The sequence below is a fragment of the Chinchilla lanigera genome, unplaced genomic scaffold, assembly GCF_000276665.1.
Source record: "Chinchilla lanigera isolate Chin_1 unplaced genomic scaffold, ChiLan1.0 scaffold00012, whole genome shotgun sequence".
Lineage (NCBI taxonomy): Eukaryota > Metazoa > Chordata > Mammalia > Rodentia > Chinchillidae > Chinchilla > Chinchilla lanigera.
The window spans coordinates 31,010,086-31,035,069 of record NW_004955413.1 but is presented as its reverse complement, the minus strand read 5'-3'; the positions used below and the strand labels follow the sequence as shown (position 1 = coordinate 31,035,069).

Genomic DNA, 24,984 nt, shown 5'->3' with positions numbered 1-24,984 from the left:
AGAAACTAGCAGAGTGTAGATGTCTGGCAGTCACCCGGGTCGAAAGACGAGGCACGCATTCCCAGCAGCGAGGGGCGCCAGCGAGAGAAGGTGGCCCACCTGCTGGAGTGGCGGAGCTCGACTGCTGCAGGAGGTGGGGAAGTCAGGCCCTCGCTCCGCCGGTGGAAACACAGACAGGAGAAGCTGCTTTGGAAAACAGCTCGGCATCGCTTATTGTGGCAGAAGATGCAGTCTTCAGTGCGGGCGTTCAACTGCACCCTGGGCTCAGGCCCTCAGGTGCTCCGAGCAGCAGTATTTAGAACAAGCCCAAGCAGCAAAGGCCTGCATGTCCAGCAGCAGTCAAATGTGGAAATTGTTCATACAATGCAAGCCTGCATGGCAGTGGAAGGGAACAGACGACCATCCCACAGGCAGAAGGTTGAGCGAAAGAAGTTGCTCATAAAGCAGTATGTTTCGTAATTCCGTTATTTCTTAAAAGTTTAAAAATAAGCAAAATGAACAATGGCTTGGAGGCCAGGGCGGTATGTGGCTGGGAAGGGAGGGCAGGACGCCGGCAGTGGGCACGTTCCCACCTCCACTTTGCCATGGTTACGTGGCTGTCTCCTTTGTGATAACCCACAAATACTACATTTGGGTCACGCTTGCTTCTGCTCTACCTCACAGGTTAAAAGTACAAACAACAACAATGCAAAACTATCACAAAATTGTTGGAAAACAATACAGACTAAATGAGCCTGCTACTGCTCACAAGCACAGCCCGGGTCTCAAACACGGCTCACAAACAGCCCAGGTCCAAAGGCTGGGACTGATGGGCCCAGTCAGTACGTGATGCTTCTCATTCTGTGTCCTCAACTCTTCATGATGGGAACGGACTCCTTCTTCTTGGGAATTGCCTCTTTTCTGCGTCTTATTTTTAATGATCTCAAAACACTGTATATACGAGGGAATTTACCTTTGTCTCACTAAGCTTGCAAATATGCGTGTCCAGCTTGTTGTTTATTATTTATCTTAAGGTTCTTTTTAGAAGGAAAACATGGAAACAAGGCTTTGTAAATGGAGGAGAGGAGGGGCTGAAGGGAGGGAAGGGGGAAAAGCAAGTCATACCATGCACAGGTACAAGCTCTCTATGGTGAGTGTGATCATCATGCACTTGGAGGAGGTACCAGTGAGTCTAATGTCAGTCTTGTTAGTTTTGGGGGTCCTTAGAGTTTCGCTTGGGCAGTACAGCCTAGGGATAGTTACTGGTCTTTTCCCACATTCTGCATCCTGTTCAGGAAGCCTTTCTCCATTCCAGTTATAAAAAGCAGCCACCTATTTTTAGTTTGAATGTTTAGGAGGCTTTTAATTTTTTACATTTAAATCCATTCATCTGGAATTTACTTGGACATTCATTTTTCCCTAAAGGAACAGTGAGCCTTGAAATGCATGAGTTTATTTCTGTTCCACTCGGGGTGTATGTGTGTGTGTGTGTGTGCGTGTGCACGTGCGTGTGCACATGGGTACCAGTGCCCTCCTGTTGAATTCCTAGAGCTTTAGGGCACAGTTCAAAATCAGTATGGTGCATGCAGGCTTGTTGCATTTGCTCAGCATTATACCATCTATCCAGGTTTTCGTGTTGTACAAGGTGTGATCAAAAGATACAGTGACTGTAAATTTTTTTAAAAATTTATTACAGTAATTCTCCCACACCTATCCCATTATTTTTGCCCTTTTCCAAAGCAGTCCTGGAACTCCTCTTTCCCTGAATGTTTTTCCCAAGTGTAATAAGAATGTGGGGGATGTTGCTGCCCAGGGCCATCCAACCAAAAGGCAGACTCACTAAAAATGTGGTGGTGTCTTCATTCACCTTATTTACTGAACGTGGCACTGTACGACTTCTGTCTCTGCCCCAAAGTCAAAATGACCATGGAAGGTAAACATCTGGAATTAATTCAGGACATGAAGGCAGCCATAGCAGCATAGATAAAGACACTCAGGAAGGAGGACTCCAGAGCTGCAGCAGAAAGCTGCAAGAACAATGGGATGAGTGTGACTGAAGCAAAGGGGGGAATTGTGAGGGGGATTCATGGAAATATGTCTTTTAGTGTAAAAAATTTTAATATTCACTGTATTTTAATCATACCTCAGGTGTGTTCTCTATGAATTTTAGGAATATTTCTATTTCTATGAAAAACTTTACTGGGATTTTGATAGGGGTTGCAATGAATTTGTACAGTGTTTGGGGCAGTATGGATATTTTTTAAATATTAGTTATTCCAGTCCAAGAATATAGAGGATCTTCCCATTTATTTTTGTCTTCTTGGATTTGTTTTTACTAGGGATTGAACCCAGGGTCTTTGCATTGAGCTACATCCCCAGTCCATACCCTTCCCACTTTTTTTGGTTTTTGAGACAGGGTATTACTAAGCCCCTAAACTGCCCAGGCCAGCTCACACGTACAATCCTCCTCCCTCAATCTCTCATAAAGCTGGGATTACAGGTATGTGCCACTACCCCTGGCTTACTTTCTTCAATTTCTTTCACCAATGTTTATAGTTTTTGGTGTATAGAATACTTTTGTCACTGTTTTAAGTGGGATTGTCCTCTTGATTTCTCTTTAGATAGTCCATTGTCTGTGTATAGGAATGCTACTGATTTTTCTGTGTTGAATTTGTATTCTGAAACTTTACTGAATTCACGTATCAGTTCTATTTTAATTTTTTGCTGGAATCTGTTGTTTGATCGGCAAACAGGGACACTGCAACTTTTCTCTTTCTGACGCTGATGCCTTTTTCTCTTGCCAAACTGCTCTGGTGGGAACTCTCAGGAGTATGTTGAACACCAGCGGCAATCACAGGCACCAGTCTTGCACCAAGCCTTAGAGGACAAGGCTTGAACTGAGTATTCTGTTCGCTGGGGACCTCTCACATAGGGTCTTACAGTATGTTCCTTCAAAGCCCATTTGATTAGTGTCTTTTTAATGGTGAAAGATGTAAAATTTTATCAGATGTTTCTTCTCCAGCTCAGATGATAACATGGTTTTGGTCCTTTTATATATTGATGTGACACATTACTTACTGATATGTATTTTCTATCTTAGTCACTTGCCCATGGCTGGGATCTAATACTGCACCCACAGTTTAAAGGAGAGGTGTATGTGGCCCACAGTTGCAGTGGGTTCAGTCCATGGCTGGCTGCCCAAGGCAGAAACAACATGGAGGATGGGTCTGGTGCAGGAAAGCTGCTCGCCTCATGGAGATCAGGAAGCACAGAGAGCAGGGAGGAGTCAGGGACGAGAATACACCTTTCTGCATCACGTCCCCAGGGACCTGCCCCTTCTGATTAGACCCTGCCTCTGAACTTGAGACTTTTGAGGGGAATTTTCTTTTTTTTATTAGTATATGCTTGCAGTACTTAATGTTTACACTCCTTGTGTGGGCTGGCACACACACATAACACATCTTATTTTCTCTTATCATCCCCATTTATCCCTCCCTCCATTTCTTGATCCCCTTCCCATATGAGAAAGATCTAACTCCCTCCTTCCTACTATCTATCTTTTATTTTGCTCTTTATTTGAGGGGTAATTTTCATATAAGAGAAACCATACAATATTTAACCTTGTATGTCTGATATACTTCACTAAACATTACGGTCTGAAGGTACAGCCATTTCCTACAAATGACTCGACTTTATCTTTCTGTATGGCAAAGTAGTGCTCCATTGTATGCAGATACATTTCCTGCATACGTTGTACATGTCTGCACCATTGTATGTATTGCATTCTGCATACACTGTAGGTACTCATCTGCAAATGGACACAGAGGCTGCTTCCAAGATTTAGCTATTACGAACTGTGCTGCCATAGACATCGGTGTACAGGCGTAACTGTAGTATAATGACTTTAACTCTCAGGAAGATACCTGGAAGGGGAATAGTTGAGTAGAGTGGAATTTCTAGCGTTAGTTTTTTTGAGGAATCTCCATATCAATTTCCATAGCCATTGTACTAGTTTATACGACCACCAACAATGTAGGATTCCTTTTTTCCTGCAGCCTCACCAGTGTTATTTGATTTCTTGATGATGGCAATTCTTTCTGGGTTAAAGAGCAATCTCAATGTTGTTTTAATTTGCATTTCTCTAATAGCCAGAGATATTGAGGATTTCTTCATGTTTTACTGGCCATTTGTACTCCTTCTGTGAAGGGTGTATTCATTTCAGTTGCCCATGGGGCATCTATTTGTTTTTAGTTCTCTGAGGAATAGCTGGCAAAAAATTTCCCCATTCTGTAGGTTGTCATGTTACTCTGTGGTTTGATTCTTTTGCTGTGCAGCAGCTTTTTAATTTAATATGATTCAATATAATTTAGTAGGATCAAACAATATAGTTTGTTGATTCTTAGTACAATTTCCTGTACAATGGCATTCTGTACAGAAAGTGTGTGCCTATGCCTGTGACTTGACAAGTTTTACTTCTCTTCCAGCAGGTTAAGTGTTTCTGTATTCACATTTAGTTCTTCTATCCATCTGTATTTCAGTTCAATACATGGTGAGAGATATGGGTCTAGATTCAATCTTCTACATGTAGATAACCAGTTTCCCCAACACTAATTATTGAAGAGTCTATTTTTCTTCCAGTGTACATTTTTGGGTGCTTGGTCAAAGTTCAAATAGTTGAATATGGTTGGGATTATTTCTGCATTCTCTCTTCTGTGCCATTGACCCTTATGCGTCTTACATGCTGTGTTTATCACTATACTTTTATAATATAACTTCAAGTCCAGGATTGGGCTGCCTCCAGCTTTTCTGTTGTTACCCAGGATTTCTTTGGGCTACTCTGAGTCTCTTCTAGTTTCATATGTATTTTAGGATTATTTTCTCTAGTTCGGTGCAAAATGCTGTTAATATTTTGATTGGGATTGTGATAAATCTGTATATCAATTTTGGAAGTATGACTATTTTAACTCTATTGGTTCTGCCTATCCAGGAACAAGGGGTATCCTTACATTCTCTGATGTCCGCCTTGGTTGTCTTTTTCAGAGTGTGATAGTTTTGCTGTAGAAGTTTTTAACTTAGGTTAGGTTAGTGCCTAAGCACTGCATTTTTCTTGGTGCTACTGTGCATGGCATTTCTTCCCTAATTTTTTTCTCAGTGGGTTCGTTATCCATGTACAGAAACACTATTGATTTTTCCATGTTGAGCTGAACCATCCTGTGAGAGACTGCCACGCTGCTCCCTCCTGAGAAATGGAGCTCTTGCCTTGACCTGTCTCTGATCTCTCCTGCACCCTATTCACTGAGATATGCAGACCTGGCTATATTGAAACAAGTATTTCTTCATTGGCTAAAAGAATGTTATAGAGTCTGGCTGAAGCACCACTGGTCTTATTAATAGCAAAGTGGCAACACACAGGCAAGCACAGCCTCCATGTTGAGGGCTGGAACAGAGGTTCCAGAGCAGGAGCCTGTGAGATACCAGGGCTAAGACATGAGATTACAGCTCAGCTGAGGCCATGGGACTCAGAAAAAAATCATACCTTCCAAGCAGCAAGGGTGCCAGCCTTGCATACATCAAAACTATTTGTGCATTGCTAATTGGAGGCCTCTGTGCCTGGTATGACTACAAAGTTTCTTAAACCCAGCACTCTGCTGGGTTTAAATTTTTTTTAAATGACCAGGGTCTAATTATGTTTTGTGGAGATAACTGTACTGTAGCCATATCGTCCTACATCACTGAATTTGGTATTAATTTCTGAATTTTTTGGTGATTTTGGGGGGTCTTCTATGTATAGGATTGTGTCATTTGCAAATAATTTTATTTCTTTGTTTCCTATATGTATTCCTTTTATTTCTTTTTCTTGCCTAATTGCTCTTGCTAACATTTCAAGTACTATGCTGAACAGAAGTGGTGATAGTAGATATCCCCAACTTATTCCTCATCTTAGCCAGAAAGCTTTTAGTTTTTCCTCATTTAATACATTGGCAGTAAGTTTGTCATAAATGACTTCTATCAGAATGAGATAAAGTCCTTCTGGGTCTATTTTCTTCAGTGTTTTTTATCATGAAAGGATGCTGGATTTTGTCACATGTTTTTTCTGTGTCTTGAGATGATTTACATGATTTTTGACCTTACTTCTGTTTATGTGATGCTATATTTGTTGAATTGTATATGTTGAACCATGCTTGAATCACTGGGATGAAGCCTACTTGATCATGGTGTATGATCTTTTTGATGATTCATTTCATTATACTTGCTAGTAACTTGTTGAGGAGTTTTGCATCTATATTCATTAAAGAGATTGATCTATAGTTCTGTTTTGATTGAGTTCTTGTCTAGTTTGGGAATCACAGTAATGGTAGCTTCCAGGAATGATTTTGGGCTCCTTCTCTTTCCATTTCATTAAAGACCTTAAGGAATATTGATGTTAGATCATCCCTGAAGTTTTTGTAGAATTCAATAGTGAATATGTACGAACCTGGGCTTTTCTTTGTTGGTAGATTTTTAAATTACTTCAATTTCATTTATTGTGATTGCATTAGTCAGGGTCTTTAAATCTTGTTCTAATTTTGATAATTCATATATATCTAGGAATCTATCCATTCTTCTGACTTCTCCAATTTATTTGCATATAGGTTTGTGAAGAAGTTGTCTATAATTTTTTTTTTTTTATTTTGGAAGTCTCTGTTGTAATTTCTTTTTTCACTTCTAATTGCATTGATTTGGGTCTTTTTTCACCTTTGGTGGGGGTTAGGTTAGCTAAGGGCTTGCCTGTTTTGTTTATTCTTTTTAAGAACCAAGTCTGGTTCACTGTTTTGTCTCAAGTTCACTGATTTCTGCTCTGATCTTTATCATTTTCTTCCTTATATTAGCTTTGGGCTTGGGTGGTTCTTGTTTTTCTAGGACCTTGACCTGCATTGTTAGGTTATTTATTTGGGCTTGCTCTGTTTTTGTGATGTGGGCATTTACACTATAGGACTGCTTTCACTGTGTTCCGTAAGTTCTAGTGTGTTGTACTGGCATTTTCATTCAGCTCTAGAAACTGCTACATCTTCTTTGATTTCTTCTGTGACCCATTGTTGAGAGTGTTGTTTCCACGCATTTGCATAGTTTGTGTTTTCTTCTGTTGCTGATCTATAGTTTCACTGCACTGTGATCTGATAATATGCAGAGTATAATTTCAATTCTTCTACATTTACTTAAGCTTGCTTTATTGGCTAGTACATGACTTATTTCATGTGCTGCTCAGAAGAATGCATATTCTGTTGCTGTTGGATGTAACATTCTGTAAGTATTTATCCAGTCAATTTGTTTACAGGCTTTGTTCAACTCTGAAGATATTTGTCATTTTTTGTCTGGTTTATCTATTTGTAATGATAATGTGGTATTGAGGCTCCCCCACTATAACTGCGGTTATGTTTATCTGGGCCTTTATGTCCAATAGTACTTGTCTTATGAAGTCGGGGGTGCTGTTGTTTGATGCATGTATGTTCATAATTGTTATCTTTTCCTGTTAGATTGCTCCTTTAACATGTAGTGACCTTGTGCCCTCATGCAGATGTTCCCGGCTGAGGACCTTCAGGGGGTGGCAGCGTGAGCTTAAAACGACCTTCAGGCTGAGTAGGGCAGACCTGGGCAGCACCTGACCCCATGGGACTAAGGAGTCCAGGCGCAGAGGTGTTGAAGAGTTAGAGGCTGTGGGGAAACCCCACGCCTCAAGTTGTCTGTCTCAGTGAACTCCTTGAACAGAGGCTCTGAGAGCAACTCTGCTGGGGTCGCTGGGCTGGCACAAGGCTGCCGGCTCAGGGTAAGTGGCATCGGGAGCTTAGGCTGGGTATAGCTTCAGACAGGCCTGTCCCTGTATCTTAAATGCAGCCAACCTGCTCAGACCCACTGTTCACACCACACAGCCCTCCCACCTAGGACTGCTTCCCATACTCAGCTGCTTAGATACCCCCAGGCCCCACTCTCCCGAATGCAGCCCACCCAACCCAGGCCACCCCCGGCCCTCCACATGCAGCAGCCCCAGCAGGCGGGGTCTCTTCCCTGATTCTGCTGGTGTGACAGTTAACCAACCATGCCAACCCGGGAAAAAAAATGCCCCAGTAGTTGGATTAGTATAGCTCTGGGTATGAGTGGCAGGGGTAGGATTGCAGCCTGAATGGCATAAAAGGACAATGAAGAAGGTTCACTGACGTCCTTCGGAGGAGCTCCAGTCCACCTTCACCGTGGCCATCATCCCCTCACTTCGCGTGCAGACGCTTCAGTCTCTAGCACCGACCATTTAGCCTCCTGATATGGACTTGCAGACACTACAGTAAGCTCCAGGTCTTCAGCCTCTGCCTGGACCCTTCTGATCGCCAGCACGCAAACGACCCTTTTGCACCCTTCCACACCTGACTCTATGGCGGCCGCTGCAAGCCTATCTTATAAATCCTTATATATTTCCATATATTATATTAAATCTGTTCCTCTAGTGAGCACAAGTGAGTGAAGTACCCATCTCAGGGCCTCTGGAGTGGGGGCACATCTGTATAGAAAGTGAAGACCTCAAGCTGGGCTCAAGCAGCAGACCACAATGGCAAGGGACAGCCTGGAATCTCACCCCTGGTGCCTGCAGGGAGACACTGCCAATCCCCACCTCCAGACCCCACTGGGCGTGGGTGGGGGTCATCACATGCCACTCTCCCCAGCTCAGCTCCACACTTGGGCAGGGGGGTAAGAGCGGTGAGCACGTTCCACCTGTGGGGTCACCAGCCCACCCACGGGACAGGATCCCACCAAGAAGTGAAAGCCAAGGCTGCCGTGGGAGGGTCCCAAGTGGGGGGCGGGCCCCGGGCACCAGAGAGGGGTGGGTGCTGCCAAAGCTCGCTGACAGCCTGGCACGTGGCAGTGTTGTTTTCTGATACAGGGTGGGCAGGGGGCTGTAGGGGCACGTGCTGGGGGCACCCGGGGATACAGCTGGGGTGAGCGTGTCCTGAGCCTTGGGGAGGAGGCAGCCTAGAGCCCTGGGGCCTCTCCAACACAGGCCTTTCATGAAGATGACACTGGGAAACGTGGGGGGCGTGGGGGACCGTGTTCAGAGCGTGGCAGAGGAAGACCCAGGGGGCCGGCGGGAGCCTGATGCTCCCTGCACCAGCCCCCGACCCCAGCAGTGCAGTCCTGGCTTTGCGTGATCTGAGTCCCGCCTCACCCCTGCACAATGCCCCTGCCCACCACACCCAGGTGGCAGGTGTCACCATGAGCACAGTCAGAGCTGGTGCAGGGCTGGGGGGCCTTGTGTCTTCGAATCATACGCCAAGGCGTGGGCTGCATCAGAGCATCTTTATTTCATCTTCCCACACGTTCCAGACACATACTCCAGTCACCTTCTCAGACCTGGGACTACTGCCAGTGTCCCTCATACCCAGTCTGGCATTTGCACACATGAAATACACACAGGGCTTAATTTAAGCTCATGAGTCCTTTCCCACTGAAAAATAAACTACCACTAGAGGCAGGCCTGCTGTGTCTGCAACCTCTGGCCGCGTGGACACGTGTAAGTCCAGGCAGAGCAGTTTCCAGAGCTGAGCCTGGGAAGGAGATGGGGCTTTCACACACAGAGCCGTGGGGCAGCTCCTTATCCCCTCCGGAAGGAACCCTGAACTTGGCTGGATGTGAGCTCTACCTGGCCTCAGGCACACGGCCCTCTGCTGTCTTGGGGCACAGGACACTGGCACAGAGCGCTGTGCCAGTTTCCCACCACATGTAATGACCAGAGAACACTTTAAAGGAAGCAAGCACACACACATTGCACACATCGGGGCCCCGGCCTCTGGGCAGTCTCTTGGCACCCGGGCAAGGGCGGGGCTGCTCCTCAAGGAAGGGCAGCATCTCGGAGCAGTCACAGCAGGCCGCTGAGGACAGGAGGCTGCCCCACCCTGTCAGACACAGCTCACAGAGCCTGTGTCCACACCTCCCACACGGCCTAGCAGGACCTACATCACAAAGGCTCACACGGCCAGGACACTCAGAGGACGTGGGGGAGGCTGGACGGGACAATCACCTGGCACAGTGGGCAGTGGCAGGAAGTGCTCAACTAGGTTACCCTGTGTGTCCACGGCCCATCCCCAGCCCTGCTAAGAGCAGCACTGACCCCCGGTGGGGCATGTGACAGCGACCACTAAGGGCAGCAGCGGCCCAGGAGAGATGGAAGGTAAGGCACCTGTGAGTGGCCTCACTCTGCCTTCGGCCTCCTGTCCCCAGCCTCCCAGATCACCCGAGGTCGGCTTCCAGCCAAGTTCCAGGCGAGAAAGAAATCAGCCCTGCAGGCAGGGCCACGGCCCAGATGCTGCCGGCCGCCAGCAGCTCTGTGCAGAGCCCCTCCAGCTCACCCCTGCACCCCCAGCATTTAGCCCGCTCTTTATTCTTTCGTCCCGCAGAGGAGTCTTTGCTTTGCAGAGCAGGTCTGAGATGGGCGCCGTCACTGCCTGGCACCCGCACGGCAGGCCACGCTTCAGGGCTGCCTCTTAGCTGCTCCAGCTCAGGGTCCAGGGTGGGCGTTTGGCAAGGACGCTCCAGGGACAGGGCAGGGGGCTTCCCGGACCACGTTTAACCCCCAAAGCCGGGATCTGTCCCTGGCTCTTTGGTATCTCAGAAAACTGGGGCCACCCGGTCCCACCAGCGTGAGGCCACACCGGGCCCACCCTGGCAAGTGGCTGCAAGGGGGGGCAGCAGCAGGGTAGTGCGTGGCCGGGACCAGCTCCGCGGGCCAGCAGCTGGCCAGCAGGGAGGGCGCTGCCCCAACCGTGAGGCCCGGGCTCACTTCTTGTAGTGATTGGGGGCGTCCGCGAAGGCAAACTTGAGGCGATAGGCCTCGGCCAGCAGCAGGCTGATGTCCTCGTCACCCCAGCAGGCAGTGGGCAGGTTCTGCAGGAAGAGGAGCAGCTCCTGGGGAGAGAGACAGCGGTCAGCAGGGCCAACAGGGCGGCAGGCTGCGTGTGACCTGTGCAGGGCTGCGGGACGCCATGCGACCAGCACTTCACAGCTGCAACCCGCTCCCTAAAAGCTGAGCCATACCCCAGGGAGGCAGACACCACACCCTCCGTGAGCAGATGGGTCTCCCAGGCCCGGTGCAGGGCAGGCTTTGGGGCTGGAGCCTCCTGCCCCGAGCCTCTCAGATCAGGGAACATATGCAGAAGCAGCCCAGGACAAAATTCCCTGCTGGGGGAACTCCCTCCAGCCCAGTACAGCCAGCAGCTGAGGAGCAGACACACAGGGACCTCGGGACAGAGACAGCTCAAGTCCCCCCAGGGCACCCCAGAGCTTAGCAGGGCACCCAGGAGCTCGGCAGGGCCCTGGCCACAGCTGCCCCACATGCTGGGCACCAACAAACCCAGGTTCACGTCCAAGTACAGCCAAGTGCCTGGGGACAGTGATGTCACCCCCAAGCCCAGCCACCGCTCTATAAATAGGGATGGCATGACCGCTCTGTCACAGAAGCTGGACAAGAGGGCCGTACACACCAGGCCACACAGCTCACACAGCTCTGAGCAGGCACCCAGTGGGCACTCTCTGGGCACATGGACACACACTGGGTGCCAGGACACACTGGACGCGCACCAGATGCACAATGGACCCTCAGAGGGCACCGGACAGTACCCATCGCTGCCACTCACTCAGGTCTCCTGGCTTCCAGGGAAGAGTTCTGCCTTGGGGCTGTCATGCCCCCTGCCCCCCCCCCAGCACCCCAGGCCTGCAGCTGAGCCATCTCAGCAGCGGGGCACTGGGTCACACCTCCCTGGGCCCATAAGGAGTGTCTGCAGCACTCAGACTTAGAAGCCAGAGACGACACTGGTAGGACAACGGCTTGCTAATGTGGTGTGGCAGTGCCGGGGCACCATCCGCGGGGAGACACAGGAAGCCCCACCCCCACCACGGCAGCCAAGACCCTACCCGGGGCAGGTGGACCTCAGGGGATCGTGACACCCAGAGTGATGGCCACTGCATGGCCGCGACATCCTCCTGGACGGGGTCTCAGAAGGACAGGCCAGGGCCACGGTCAGGGCTGGCCCAAGGCCAGGCCCCTCTTGGGAAGCCAGACAAATGCCCCAGTGAGGAGCCTGCACTGCTCAGGGGTCCTGCTGGAGGCCCATGCAGAGCACCTGCCCTGAGCCACCTACGGGCCGCCCACACCTCTGCCCCCGCTGGTGCTAGCACTGCACCGCCTCGGCTCCCAGCAGGCGACAGTGTCAGAGGAGCTGCCGGGTGTGGCTGCCCGCCTTGAAAAGGTGCTGCCCAGTAAGACCCCCCACCCCAGCCCCCACAGCTCCCGACTTTCTGTCCCCTGCTCTGGCATACATAGGCACTGTCTGTGCCGGGGGGACCTCGCTCTGCAGGGCACATCCTGCTCTCTCTCTAGGGCCCTGTCCCTTGTCCCGTGCACGGGGGATGCCCTCCCTTGTCACGGGGGGAGTGGAGAGGCCACGTGGCAGCGGGACACGGGCCGGACCCTGGCTGAGCCGCTTCCCTCTCACACGGCCCCCGGGCTGAGGGAGGAGCTGGGCCGTCTCAGAGCCGCAGCCTCCAAGTACAGGTCCGAGCGCTGGACTCTGTAACAGTTGCTCTGCGGATGCTGGACTCCCCCACCCCTTCCGCAGTTCCATTTCCTTTGCATTTTGGACACTTTCTGTGGGCCTTTAAATTGAATTCACGGAGCAAATTCCGCTGGCAATACGTCCTCAGGGACACATCAACATCAATCTGCTGTCTTTCACCATTAGATGCAACTTACACGGATGCCAATCCAATTCTGAGCAGGTCATAAATAAATACCTTTGGTTTTATTTTTAATCCACTTCGCTTCATATTATCATGACCCGGCTCCTCGCAAGGTGAGAAGCAATACCCTCCCATTACGGCAACTCAGCGCCTCCACTGCACACTCAATTTCAGAATCTAATTTAGTCCCCCAGGTTCCCTGGATGGAGGGAGAATAGAAATGCCCAGTTCTCTGCGGCCTGCAGTGCTAAAGAAGGAAAAGTCTGTCTGGGTGACCTTTACGGCAGGCAAAGAACACAGACAAACATGCCCCTAAATACGGACTTCTTTTTTAAAAGGCTTGTCTCATTTACGCGCTGGGCACGGCGTCCCCTTTCGGGGAAACACAGCACATTTATTAGCCTTGAGCTCGCTGCATTATCTCCTCGCGCAGGTAGCTCGCTGCCGTCCCGGGGCTACGGCTGGTCAGGGACGCTGCGCCCTGTGAGATGGCATGCGCAGGCCCAAGATGCAACCTCTAGAGACCCCACCTAGGAAATGGGTGTCACCGGCGCTCCACTCACAACTTCTCCACAGCCAGCGCGCTGCCCTCCTTGGGGCGGCGTGCCCAGCATGCGAGGGAGTTCTGCTCGCACAATGACGCCACGCCACGTCCATGTGAGCTCCCCTCCTGGTTCTATGGAATGCAACACCTACAAAGCCCAGCGCGAGCGCGGTGGGATGTGCTCGTCCAGCAGGAAGGCTGGTTCTGGCCCACTGGGCATCCTGGCCGCACAGCGGCGCGCACTCCAAGGTGCTCTCCTTCCCACCAGCTGCCCTCCTCCAGGGCTACACAAGGACAGGTGGCCGCCCGGCCAAGCGGAGCCCAGACCCGCTCCTCCCCCGGGGGCTCCAGCGGCTGAAAGCCCCCAGGAGCGTGACTGTGCAGTCTCTCCGGGGCAGCGCCGCAGCAGGCGTCTTAACAGACATCCTCCGCTGCTCCGTCCGCCTCGGGGAGGCTCCAAGGGCCGAGCCTCGATTGCTAAGGAGCACGTGGTGGTCGCAGCGCTGGCCACTTCCTGCCAAAAGGCTTTTGTTTCCATCACACAGGTCACAAGGCCACCCGCACAGTGTGACCACCTCCCTGTGCCTCCCACAAGGGTGAGACGGTCCCTTCCCTGTCCTTCACCCTTGGGCCCCAGGTGCCCTCAGGACCTGAGTCTGCCATGTGGCCGTCACGCGGCTCTGAGCATGGGCAGCGCGAGAAAGGGGAAGACCCTGGCGGCCAGCACCAAGCACAGAGTCACACCCTGGGCCCACAGCACCCCAGGCTCGTCCTCTGCGTCCCCACCCGGTCCCAGGGTGTCTGCCTCTTCTGCTACACTGGCAGGGCCCTGTTCCCCCAGGCCCCCCAAGCTGGCAGTGAGCCTTGGCACGGGTCAGTGCACACAGCAGACCAGTGGGAGACTCTGTGGGATGGTGGGGAGTCAGGGCACGCTAGGGAACGACAGCTAGCTGTGGCCCCTGGGCAAGTCTGACCTTCACAGGACGGGCTAAGAGCCGGGCCCTCTGCCCCTCTCTGGGCGTGCTCAGATATAAAAGGCACCATGTGCAGGTCCCTGTTGGCACTACCGTTCACCTATCACGCATGGTGGCACCAATTCTCATAGCAGCAGTGGCCACCAAGCAGCATTTGTTGCTGATCCAGTTTGTGACTGAACGCATTTTCATCCATGGAAAATGTCAAGTCGTTTACTGAACAGGTTTAGTAAGAAATCAGACTCTCACTGAGCAGATCCCCCCAAGCAGGACAACACCCTGGCTGCTGTGACGCCTGGACGCGGCAGGGACAGGGCGAGTGTCCAAGGGGAAGGAACGGCACCGTGCACGCCTGGCCTCTCGGGGTGGCCACGAGACCCGCAGGAGGTCTTTGGCCTCTTTGGGCTGGAGCTGCAACTCTAGTCTCGGCTGCAAAACGAACTGAATTTAATTTAAAATCTTCCTCAGAAATGGACTGGGGCACGAACTACTGCTGAGTGTGCAAAACAAAGGCCCCACTGGGGTTGGGCAAGGGCGAGGGTGCGGAGTGCAGGCCCAGCCCCCAGAGGAGCAGCACCGCGCCCACAGATGCAAGGCTCCCCAGCAGGGGACCCCTCGACAGGGACGAGGAGCCCACAGCTGCTAAAGGGACTTGGGTTCCACCCCCAGCACCCCTCTGAGTCCTTGCCCTCACAAAGATGTGGGTACCAAAGAGGGCTGAAGAAGAGATGTTCTGGGGACAACCTGCCACCGTGACAAGACCATCCGGAGCCCCAGGAAGGACATGAGGATGGAAGGGGGGGCCTGAATGTGGGGAAGGGCGGGGCCTCCCAGACGGACACTGAGTGCCGGGGGGGGGGGGCTGGGCTGGGTCCCGACAGCCCCACCTGGTGAGGGCTGCACAGACACAGCACTGCAGGCAACTCAGGCTGTTGCAGAGCCTTCCGGAGCTTTCCAGAGCCTTCCAGAGCCTTCCAGAGCACAGGCGTCCACACAGCGAGCCACACCTGCCACCACCAGCCGGTACCACGCAGGTCCTGAGCACACAGCGCGACCTTGTCCCATACTGCGGGCCCAGCCTGCCTGTGGACAGCAGCACGCTGGGACTGTGCGTGTGTTACCCTTCCGTGTGGACACACAGATTCATATACATGAGGTTACACAAACAACTGGGAAGGCCCAGCACCCGAAGGGTGACGTACTCCTGGGTGAGCGCATATGGGGCTGTCTCTGGTGTGTCTACATTTCCCAGTCTTTTAAAAACGCACGTTCATTAGCTGTATGCTTTTTTAAAAATACAATTTTTAAAATACAATTTAAAAAAGTGCAGCACCTGCTGGGTCAGGCTGACCCCGCTGCTGGTGTGCAGCACTGGGACAGAACAAACCTGGGTCCTTCACACTGAGCTACAACCCCAGCCCTTTTGAAATTTTACTTTAAATTTTGAGATAGGGGCTCGGTAAGTCTGTAGTTGCCGGGGCTGGGCTGGAACTTGCAATCCTCCTGATTCAGCCTCCCAGGGTGTTAGGATGACACGTTAGGTTTACACTGGACCTTTCTTGTCCAGTGGAGGCAGCTTCTGCGAAAGTGTCTCTGCCTAGCTGAAGAGACTACTTAGGGGACAGACGGACAGCCTGGCCACAGGTCCTGTCCTCCACAAGGAAGCCTGGGCCCTCCGCACCCGGCCTCCTTGTGGGTCACCAAGCGTGGGTTGCCCATCCAGTGGGTGACTCCCTGGGTGCCCCGAGAGACCTCCTTTGCCGTGAGGTCCCTCAGGTGTCACATGCCCTGGCTAGCCCTACCACCCGGCCCCTGATTACCCGAAAGCCTGCTATCCGTGGAGGTCAGCGCCCTGCATCCACTTCCGCCACCCCGCCCTCTCCCTCCCGGTCCACCGGTGGGCCCAAGGCGCAGCTCCAACAGCTGATTTCTTTGACATTCCAGTTATTAGTTTGAAAGTCTTGTCAAGTCCTGGACCAAACCCGGGCTAAAAATAGGACAGTGACAGGCGGCTGGGGCTGGACAGCGGCTGGCACAGCCAGCAGCTCACAGCTGACAGCCCTCGCAGGGTGAGAGTAGGAGGCGACACGCGGCAGCTCCATCTTCCAAGGAGCCCTGACGGCACGGGGACGCGTGCTGCCCTTGTAATTAATTTCACAGCTTTTTCCAAAAGAGGAGCTGTAAGAGGAAAATGCTTTCCGGAACTGAAAACACGAGCTGGACACAGCACCCACCCAAGCTGGCTTCCCTGGCAGCTACCAGCGGCTGGGACGCGATGGACAGGAAGAGGTTCCCATCCTCAAGCGGCCACCAGCTCTTTCACCCCAAGCACTGCATCACCATCCCCACCAGGACTCTGTGAGGATGCTGGGTCCCAGGGGCCCCGGCTGGCCCCGGCCAAACAGCCTGCAATCCAGGAGCAGCATACCAGTCCACGCCGCAGTGTCTTTCCCTGGGACGCGGCCTGCGGACATGGCCACTAGGAGGTGACGCCGCTCCTTCCCTCAGCAGGCACCTGCAGTCAAAGGACCTGGACAGCTGTGTGGTGGCTTCGTGCCCCATGCTCGTGGGTCCTCATCAACCCAGGGCAGGAGGGGATCCTAGTGATGGAGATTGGACCTTCAGGACTACCACGCCCCAGAGGTGCCCCAGAATGGAGAGGAAGCCCAAGGCCAGCAGCCAACACCCCTAACCCCACACCTCAAAAGCCAGGTCCTCCTCAAAACGGAGCAGATGTTCAAGACTGCATAACACAGACCTTCAGCAAAGCTGACCTCACAGTCCCACCAGCAAAATGGTACTGCTCCTTGTAATATTCGCTTTAAAAATTATAAACTTCCGGAGTGGTTCCTGCCGTCCGTTCTCACATTAACCTTTCGCTGCACAGTACAGCCAAGGACAGGAAGGTCAGCTCTGGTCGGGGCTCCCTGAGAGCACAGCTGGGCTCATCTGGACACAGTGAGTGCAGAGTCCTGCTCTGACCAGAGCCCGAGGGCCCCGCATATCACAAGCAGCAGCCACAAAGCGTACAAAAGGGTCTCTCAACAGCACCAGGCCAGGGCTGCTCAGGGCTCCCCAGGCCCTTCCCCTGCCACACCTCATTTACTCTCAATCAGGCTTAAGAGAAACGCACTGTGCCCTTCTCACAGAGGAGAACACTGAGACCGGAGAGCTGAGCCAGGCGGAGGCCCCATGTTCCCTGGATGCTGGGAGGCTCCCTGTGGTATCTGTCACGAGCCACCTCTGGAGTACACTCATGCTGCTGAGGGGACAGAGTCGGGGTGGGGCCAAAGGCAGAGCCCCTTCAGCTCGGAGATCATCCTCCCCGAGGCCCACCACACACAGATTTCAAGATCCTGTTAGGAAGACCTCAGCTGCCCCAGCTCCCGGGCCCCTCCTCTTCCAGGACTTTCTTCCTTATCTCAGTTACTTTCTTGTTGCTGAGACGAAATACCCAACACCTGAAGTTAAGGAAGGAAAGGTCTATTTGGCTCAGTTTGCAGAGGTTTCCTTCAGCCTATAGCTGCCTGGTTCCATGGCAGGGCAGCATGGTAGTGGGGCACTGCAGAGGAGTGCCCACACCATGGCAGGGCATGCAGGAGGCATGGAGCCTTCCTGTCCCTTTTACCCCACTCAGGCCATCAGCCTTTTGGTGGTACCACCCCCAACTTTCCACTACCCACATCCAGAACTATACAAAATCAAGTAGTGGACTCTCTTAGTACCACACATCTTTAATCCAGTATCACACAGCCATGACTAGCCACTCTGAAAAGGCCCACCTACGACCACATAGGCTTTGGGGGACATCTACTATATGCTCTTGTTTCCCAGGGTGGACACCTGCAAGCTTCAGGGTAGGGGAGGTGAACTGGTCAGTGTGGTCAGCGTGCCCTCCCCACTGGCCCCTCTGTGACTTGAGCCACTACAATGCTACCCACCTGGTGCAGGGACAGCCCTGGTGCTACTCTGAGCCACCCGGTCTGTGAGGGGGCAGCCCCCTGTATGTGGCGGCATCTGCTTTTCGGAGGTGAATGGCGTGGCCAAGCTCAGGACAAACACTGAGCAGCATTGTGCTGAACAGTTAATTAAGTTCCTATTTTAGGACTTTGGAAACCATGCGAGGGGAATGAGTGGACGCCACACGCTGGGGCCCGGAGCAGATCACAGGCCATGAAGATTCGAGAAAGGCCACAAACAAACCTCCCCAGGCTCTGGAGCCTTGGCTTTCCCAGCCCCATGCCAGAGTCTGACCCTACCAGATCACTGGACAAACCTGTCGTCATGAAGGAGGGGCCCTACTGCCACATGACCCCACACCCCGAGGCAACCGGACAAGCAGTGGGCAGGAGTCACAGCTGGCCAGAGAGAGACATGACCAGACTCCCGCTGAGGGCTGCACCAGGAGCTGCACAGGAAGCTGGGGCTGGCAAGGAAGACTGAGGAGGCCGGCCGGGTGCTGCTCCCTACAGCACCCCCTCTGTCTTGGTTACTTTTGTCTCGCTGCTGGGACAAAATACCTGACGCCCAAAATTAAGGAAGGAAAGGTTTATTTCACTTACAGTTCGTGGAGGTTTCAGTCCATACTTGGCAGATTACAAGGCAGAGTGGCACATGGCAGAGAGCTACAGCTCCTGTCTGCAGAACACAGCAAAAGCAGCAAGCACACACCAGGGAGGAATGGGGCAGGAATGGCCTCAAACACTCTCTTCCTCTCCCTTACATATGCAAACCATCCACCCCAGGGCGGGTGCAGTTCTCACATCCTTCAAACTCTAAAAGCCTGTCCCATGGCCACATGAGGCTTTGGGGGGACACCCAGACATAAACCATAACAACCTCCAAGGGTGGTGAAGCCAGCAGAGGGAGTGGAGGCCTGGCAGAGGGACCCCAGGAGAGGGACCCCCAGAGAAGGGCAGGGAGAGATACTTGGGCTTAACAGGACCCTGGAAGAGGGAGCCAGGGAGAAGAAGCCCCAGCACAGGAACCTCAAGAGAGACAGCCTGGGAAAGGGATCTTGAGAGAGGGACAAGCGAGGGACATGGGGACAAAGGGACCCAAGATGAGGGATCCAGGGAGACAGGGCTCCTCCACCAGCCCCAGCCCCCTAGGTCCCACTCATGCCCTGAGGCCAGGCCCGGTACTCATGGGGACGCTCACTAGGGATCCACATTCCACCCAGGCCCTTGAGCTGCTCTGAGGGGGCGTTTGTCTCTGGAGCAGATCACAAACTGTCTCACAACACCTTCCTTTTTAAGACTTGTGTTTTCTAACCCAACTGTTCTTTTCTCGCGCCATCTGGTCTCCTTCTCTGGTGTTTGTTGTACATCTCTTCCAGGGTGTTCTGGAAAGGTCTCTGGCTTGGGAGTGCTTCTTCAGGCAGGCCTTCAGCAGAGGATGGTGGCCATGGCAGGGCCACCTGCAGGAAGGTGCTTCCCATGGAGTCCTGTGTCCACAGGGAGAAAGGGTCCCAGGGCTTCCCTGTCCTGTTGAAAGGCTTGGATTTTCACTCTTCTGAGCAGCACTCCTTCCTGGCTTTGATGGTCTCCTAGCGCATCCCAAGAGTGCTTTGGGATCCAGGCCCCTCTTCCCTGGCACAGTCCTGGCTTGCTCTCTGCTCGGGTTCCTCTGCAGCGGGCCTGGGTCTGAGCCCTCAAGCCAGTCCTCAGTGCCATGCCCAGGCCCCAGCTCCAGCCACCCTGGCTCTGGGTTGCTTCTGCGTTGGCAGGCCATACACAGCTCCCTGCACTTGGAGCTGGCTGTCTGTGCCTGCTCAGACAGCCCCTGTGTTCCGGACAGGCCACAGACATCCTGCAGGTCCCCTCCAGCACAGCCGTCCCCCTGCAGGGCAGCTGCTGCTAACAGGAAAACCTCACTGCTTGGAGACAGCAGACAAAATGCACAGCAAGTGCGGCCTGCGAGGACGCCAGGACACCACATGTCCCAGGGGCCTGAGGGCAGCAGCGTGTAACCCCCGGTCCTCACATCTGTGTGTAGGAGGCCAGAGGCCGGACAGCCACACTCACAGCGCATTACTCAAGGCATGGCAGCCACAGGAGAAGTCCTGAGAATCAGACTCCTCGGGGGAAACATTTCACCCAGCACGGTTTGTAACTGGCAGCTCCTGCCTAAGGTACAAGCAGGTCGGCTGCCCCGTGCCACTCCGTCCTCCCATGACGAGCGGTGTCACCTGCCTTGACCCCAGCAACATCATCCCCTCACCAGAAACTCATCTCGTCCAACTGGCTTGCGCCCCTCGTCACTCTGGGCCTTGTTTCCAGCCGGCCCCTCCCCCATCCAGCCCTCGTGCAGCTGTGACCTTGTCAGGCAGGGCCACCTGCACAGGCTGCTGGTGGCCCGTGGTGGCACATGTTACATCAAGCAACGAAGGGATGAACGTGTGTTCAGCACCAGTCCTTACCTCCACGTTCCACCCTCGGGAGCCGCAGACAGCAGCAGAAACAAGGTCTGCAGGAAACCCGCCCAGGGAAACCCGCCCACCCCATCCCCAGCCCACACAGTCAGCAAAGCCCTCCGGAGCCACGGCTGGATCCTGAACGGGCCACTGAGCCACAGACCGTGTATCCAAAGAAGCACCTTGCTTCCTGCTCTGCAGTGTGGTCTAAGTCAGTTGCTGCAGCCCCACCTGCAAGGTAATCTGGTTTGATTATCTGTGAACGAGAGGCAGGTGTGGGTGCCCGAGGCACAGGGGCAGGAGGACATCACAGGTGAGGGCTCCCACACGGTCCTGCCTGGCCCGGAGCCCTGGCGCTCTCCCTGTCTGCAGGAATGCGTCTCATGGATTTTCCTAATGTGGCTTATGCTGTCTTCATCAGTTCTATCCAGTGACTGTAATCAAAAGGCTTCAACTTGATTGCAGGGATGTGCTAGGAAGGAGAGTTAATCAATCCTTCTTGCTATCCCACCCCATGGACTAGCGTGGTTACCCAGAGTCAGTAATAGGAGAGTAGGCTCCAGAAAGCACCCTGCCCTCGAGGCTTTCCCTGCACCCCTGGAGCTCTTGGCCTCCAGCAGCCCTTCCCAAGGGGGAGATGCGGTTGTGTACCCGCAAGTGGGCCGCTGTGGACTTGGGGTGTGGCCCTGAAGGCTTTGCCTTCCTTAAGCCTTTCTTTAAGAAAGAAAAAGAACATAAAACATGAATACAAGACAATGTTCACTTAGAAAAACAAGGAAAGTAGAACAAATTGCAAAATTTAAAAGCCAGCGAATGATATAAACATCAAAACTCCCAAAGAAATAACCACCCCTTCTTCATCACCTGCCAAATGCATCCCCCTTGTGGCCTTCCCCCAAGTCTGGCTGCGCCTTTTCTGGTTGCCTTTCCCTGGGACAGTGCTCCTGTGACCTTGGGTTCAAGGAGAAGCCAGCAAGGCAGCTGCTCTCACGGAGGCCCAAAGCCGTTGGGACACGGCTGAGACTGGCCAGGGACCTCCCCACAGGGTCCTCCTTCTAGAATGGCCACCCTGTCTCCCTGAACACCACCTGGGCTGGGCCCTCCCTAGGAGCAGGCACCATGGGCATCTGGGCACACAGCACCATGGTGGACCTCTCAGCACAGGGACGAGCCCTCACCAGCCTGCCAGAGCATGGGGCATGGGCTGCAGGACAGCGCCACCTCATTGAATGAGCTTAGCCAGGCCACACCACCAGCTACTGGTTTCTGCCTGCCCCAACTGGACACAGGTGCCACTATAGCGCCACCCGTGTGGTGTTCCTGTGAGAATGAGGTCATATGCACATGCATCACACTGGCGGGCACACACTACATTCTTACTGATGTTTGCTACCAGGAGTGGGGTCATTGTGAACAGTCACCAGCTATGTGGCTCGGACCCAAGACCCAGCATCTCAGCCGGCAGTGCTGTCACAGGCAGGCCCTGTCCCTCCATGGCAAATGAACGATGGCAACACCTACAGCCGCAAGTGTGGCTCTGAGTGAGCCCCACGGGGGTGTGGGTCACGCGTGTCTGCACACCAGGCGGGATGTGCCATCTGCATAGGTGACCCAGCTGGGGGGCGGCTCTGAGGACACAGGTCAGTGAGGATGCTGGCTCAAGGCAGGTACTGGCAGGAGACATCACGAGAGAATCAACCCCAAGGCACAGAGGGCAGAGCACCGCTGGGTCCTAATCTGTTACTCACTACAAGTATGACTGGTGTGTTCTTCTAAGGCAGTTGTGGACTTAAAGGTTGCATTTGCGCACTTAAAGGTTGCCTTTGCCTCAAAAAAACAACCAACCAAAAAAAGCTCCTCACTTGGGCCCACAGACGCCTAACAGGTAACTGAAAGCAGAATAAAGCTTGTCCTTCATTTGGCATCTGTCTCCTGTATTACCTTAAAATTCTGGGTCAGACCCTACTTGGCTTGCACAGAGGCGTGTTAATCACACAGGAGTCTCTGCCTACAACTGGCAGTACAAGGTCAGTGAGCCCGAATTTACATTAATCTGTCGCCTCTTCCTTCAAGACCGAGGGCACTGAGATGGGAGAGTCACAGGGACCCTGACTGCGACGAGCACCCAGACGTCTCCAGTTTCTGCCCGAAAGCTATGGTCACCGTGGATTCCAGCTGAGCCTTGTAAAACTGGGGCTGCCCCGCAGAAGCAATCATCTCCTGGAGTCCAGGTGGCCCTCCATGGCAAGGACCTCTCGGATGCTCCGGAGCCGCCTTGCAGAACCAGAAGGGAGATGGTGTTCAGCAGACCCCACACACACACACCCCTCAGCAGCCACGTAAACCTGGCCTGCTTCCGTTGTTAGGAGCCGTCTCATCCTCCGCAGAGCTGCACCCTCTGTAGCAACCCAGGCCCAAGTTCCCTCCTGTTCCCTCTACCTCTGCCCAGTAAACCAGCCTGCGTCTCTCCTCATGAGCTCTGACATGCTTTTCTGCAACAATATGTCAGGAACCTGCCTGGGCCAAGCTGAAGCCCTTGCTCCTCTTTAGAGGGACCTCCTAGGACCTTGGGGTGACAGCACCAGGCCTCCTAGCTGCCATCTTGTTCTGAGGGTTGGGAGACCCCGCACCAGAGGTGTGGCTGGTGGGTCCTGGGGCAGAAAAGCGCTGAAGGCTCCCTTCCGCTGTGAAGATGGGCCCTCCAGCCACACTCAACACAGCCTCTAAGGGGAGCGTGGGAAGGCAAGGCCATGGCACAGCTCACTGGAAATGTGCAGATCCAGGAGGGCCCTGGGCAGCGTATGCCATGGCTCTGACAGCTATGGGAGTGCGGAAGGGAATTCTGGCTCAGTAGGCGGGTGCAGGATGCTGGGCCTTAGGATATTTTCCTAAAGAAGCCAAAGGCAGTAATAATCTGGAGCATCCTAACCTCACATTTGGGAAGCATTTGGCCTCCTAGCTCTTCAAGCACAAGATACATCTACCCAGGAATCCTAAGCGAGGAGCTCTGCAAGTCACCAAATGAAGGGTCGATTCAATGTTTCCAGGCACCGGCCACTGGCATGGCCAGGGAGGCATGGTGCAGAATCCGGAGTTGGGAGAGGGCAGGCTGGGCGTGCACAGGGCATTCCCATGCATTTACAGCCTCCCCTGTCTCTGAGAGGGTGGGGGACATTCCGGACCCTTGTCCCCAGGCCTCCCACACTTCCTCCTTCGACGCTGGACAGGGACCAAGGATTCCTGCCTCAACAACTCAGCTGGCCCACACTGCACCAGGTGCTACCACAGAGCACAGTCCCAGGGGACTCTGCAAATGTCACTCCAGGTGGACGATCATTCCACTGACGGTGTGGACAACTGCATGGGATGATGATATTTAACATGCAAGCTTATTCCTGGAAGCCGTTCAAAACTAATTAACTAGCCTCTACTGCAGGGCTTTTTACCTCCCGATTCCAGTAAAACCTGGGCTGTAAATCCTCTCCTGTTAAGACACTTTCCCTTTGTTTTCAGGAAAGTTAAAGGGTCACTGCCAAGTACCTCAGGCCCAAGATTTATGGACTTAGAAGGGCAAAAGTTGCTTTCAGGCCTCCATCAACTTGGAGACCTCCCTGTCTGCTCCAGGGAGATGGAGCTCAAGGCTCAGAGGAGGAGGGGCAGGGCAGCAGTGGTCCTGGGCTCCTACCCACCTGAACAGCTCCCTGACAGGAGACAGAGCCAGGGTTTCTAAGGAGCCAAGGTCCTCTCAAGGCCAGGGGTTGGGAAGGGCTGCACCATTCCCAGTACCCACCTATGGGGATCTGGGGGTGGGGGGAGGCTCTGCACCAGCACAAGGACCTCACCACCAGACTCAGGGCCTGGCTGAAGGCCACAGAGTGGTGTCCACGCAAGTGACAGATGGGCGGTGGGGAGGGTTGACCAGGAGCATGAGGGGTGAGACTTGGCAGATGAATAGGTAGATGATGGGCTGATGGTGGGCAGGTGAGTGGATGGGACAGAGGACAGGTGGGTACGTACATGACTAGATGGATGGATGGGTGGACTGGGTGAAGGCAGATTAGTGAGTGCATGGATGGGTGGGGAAGTAGGTAGATGGGCGGGTGGGCTGCATAAATAGGTGGGTGGGTAGGAGGGTAAGCAGGTGGACAGATGGGTGGATGTGTGGGTGTATAGATGGCTGGAGGGTGGGTGAACAAGTAGATTGGTGAGTTCACAGAGAGGTGTGTGGCTAGGTAAGTGGGTAGGTGGGTGGATGTGTGGGTGGATGGGTGGGTGAGTGGGGTGGGTGCATGGGTGGGGAGGTAAGTAGGTAGACG

The 24,984-nt window shown here is 53.2% G+C and overlaps 1 protein-coding gene across 2 annotated transcripts in view; it reads right to left on the bottom strand.

The window, feature by feature from the left end:
• Positions 1–9,285: 9,285 nt before the first annotated feature.
• Tbc1d22a (TBC1 domain family, member 22A) overlaps positions 9,286–24,984 on the bottom strand; it is a 315,353-nt gene continuing 299,654 nt past the window's right edge. Inside the window, exon 13 of one of the 2 annotated variants that reach the window (XM_005379521.2) lies at positions 9,286–10,905. In XM_005379521.2, coding sequence (XP_005379578.1) covers positions 10,777–10,905 — 129 coding nt within the window. In that variant the 3' untranslated portion in view covers positions 9,286–10,776. The remainder of the gene's footprint in view (positions 10,906–24,984) is intronic. The other variant, XM_013511615.1, reaches the window with a different exon arrangement.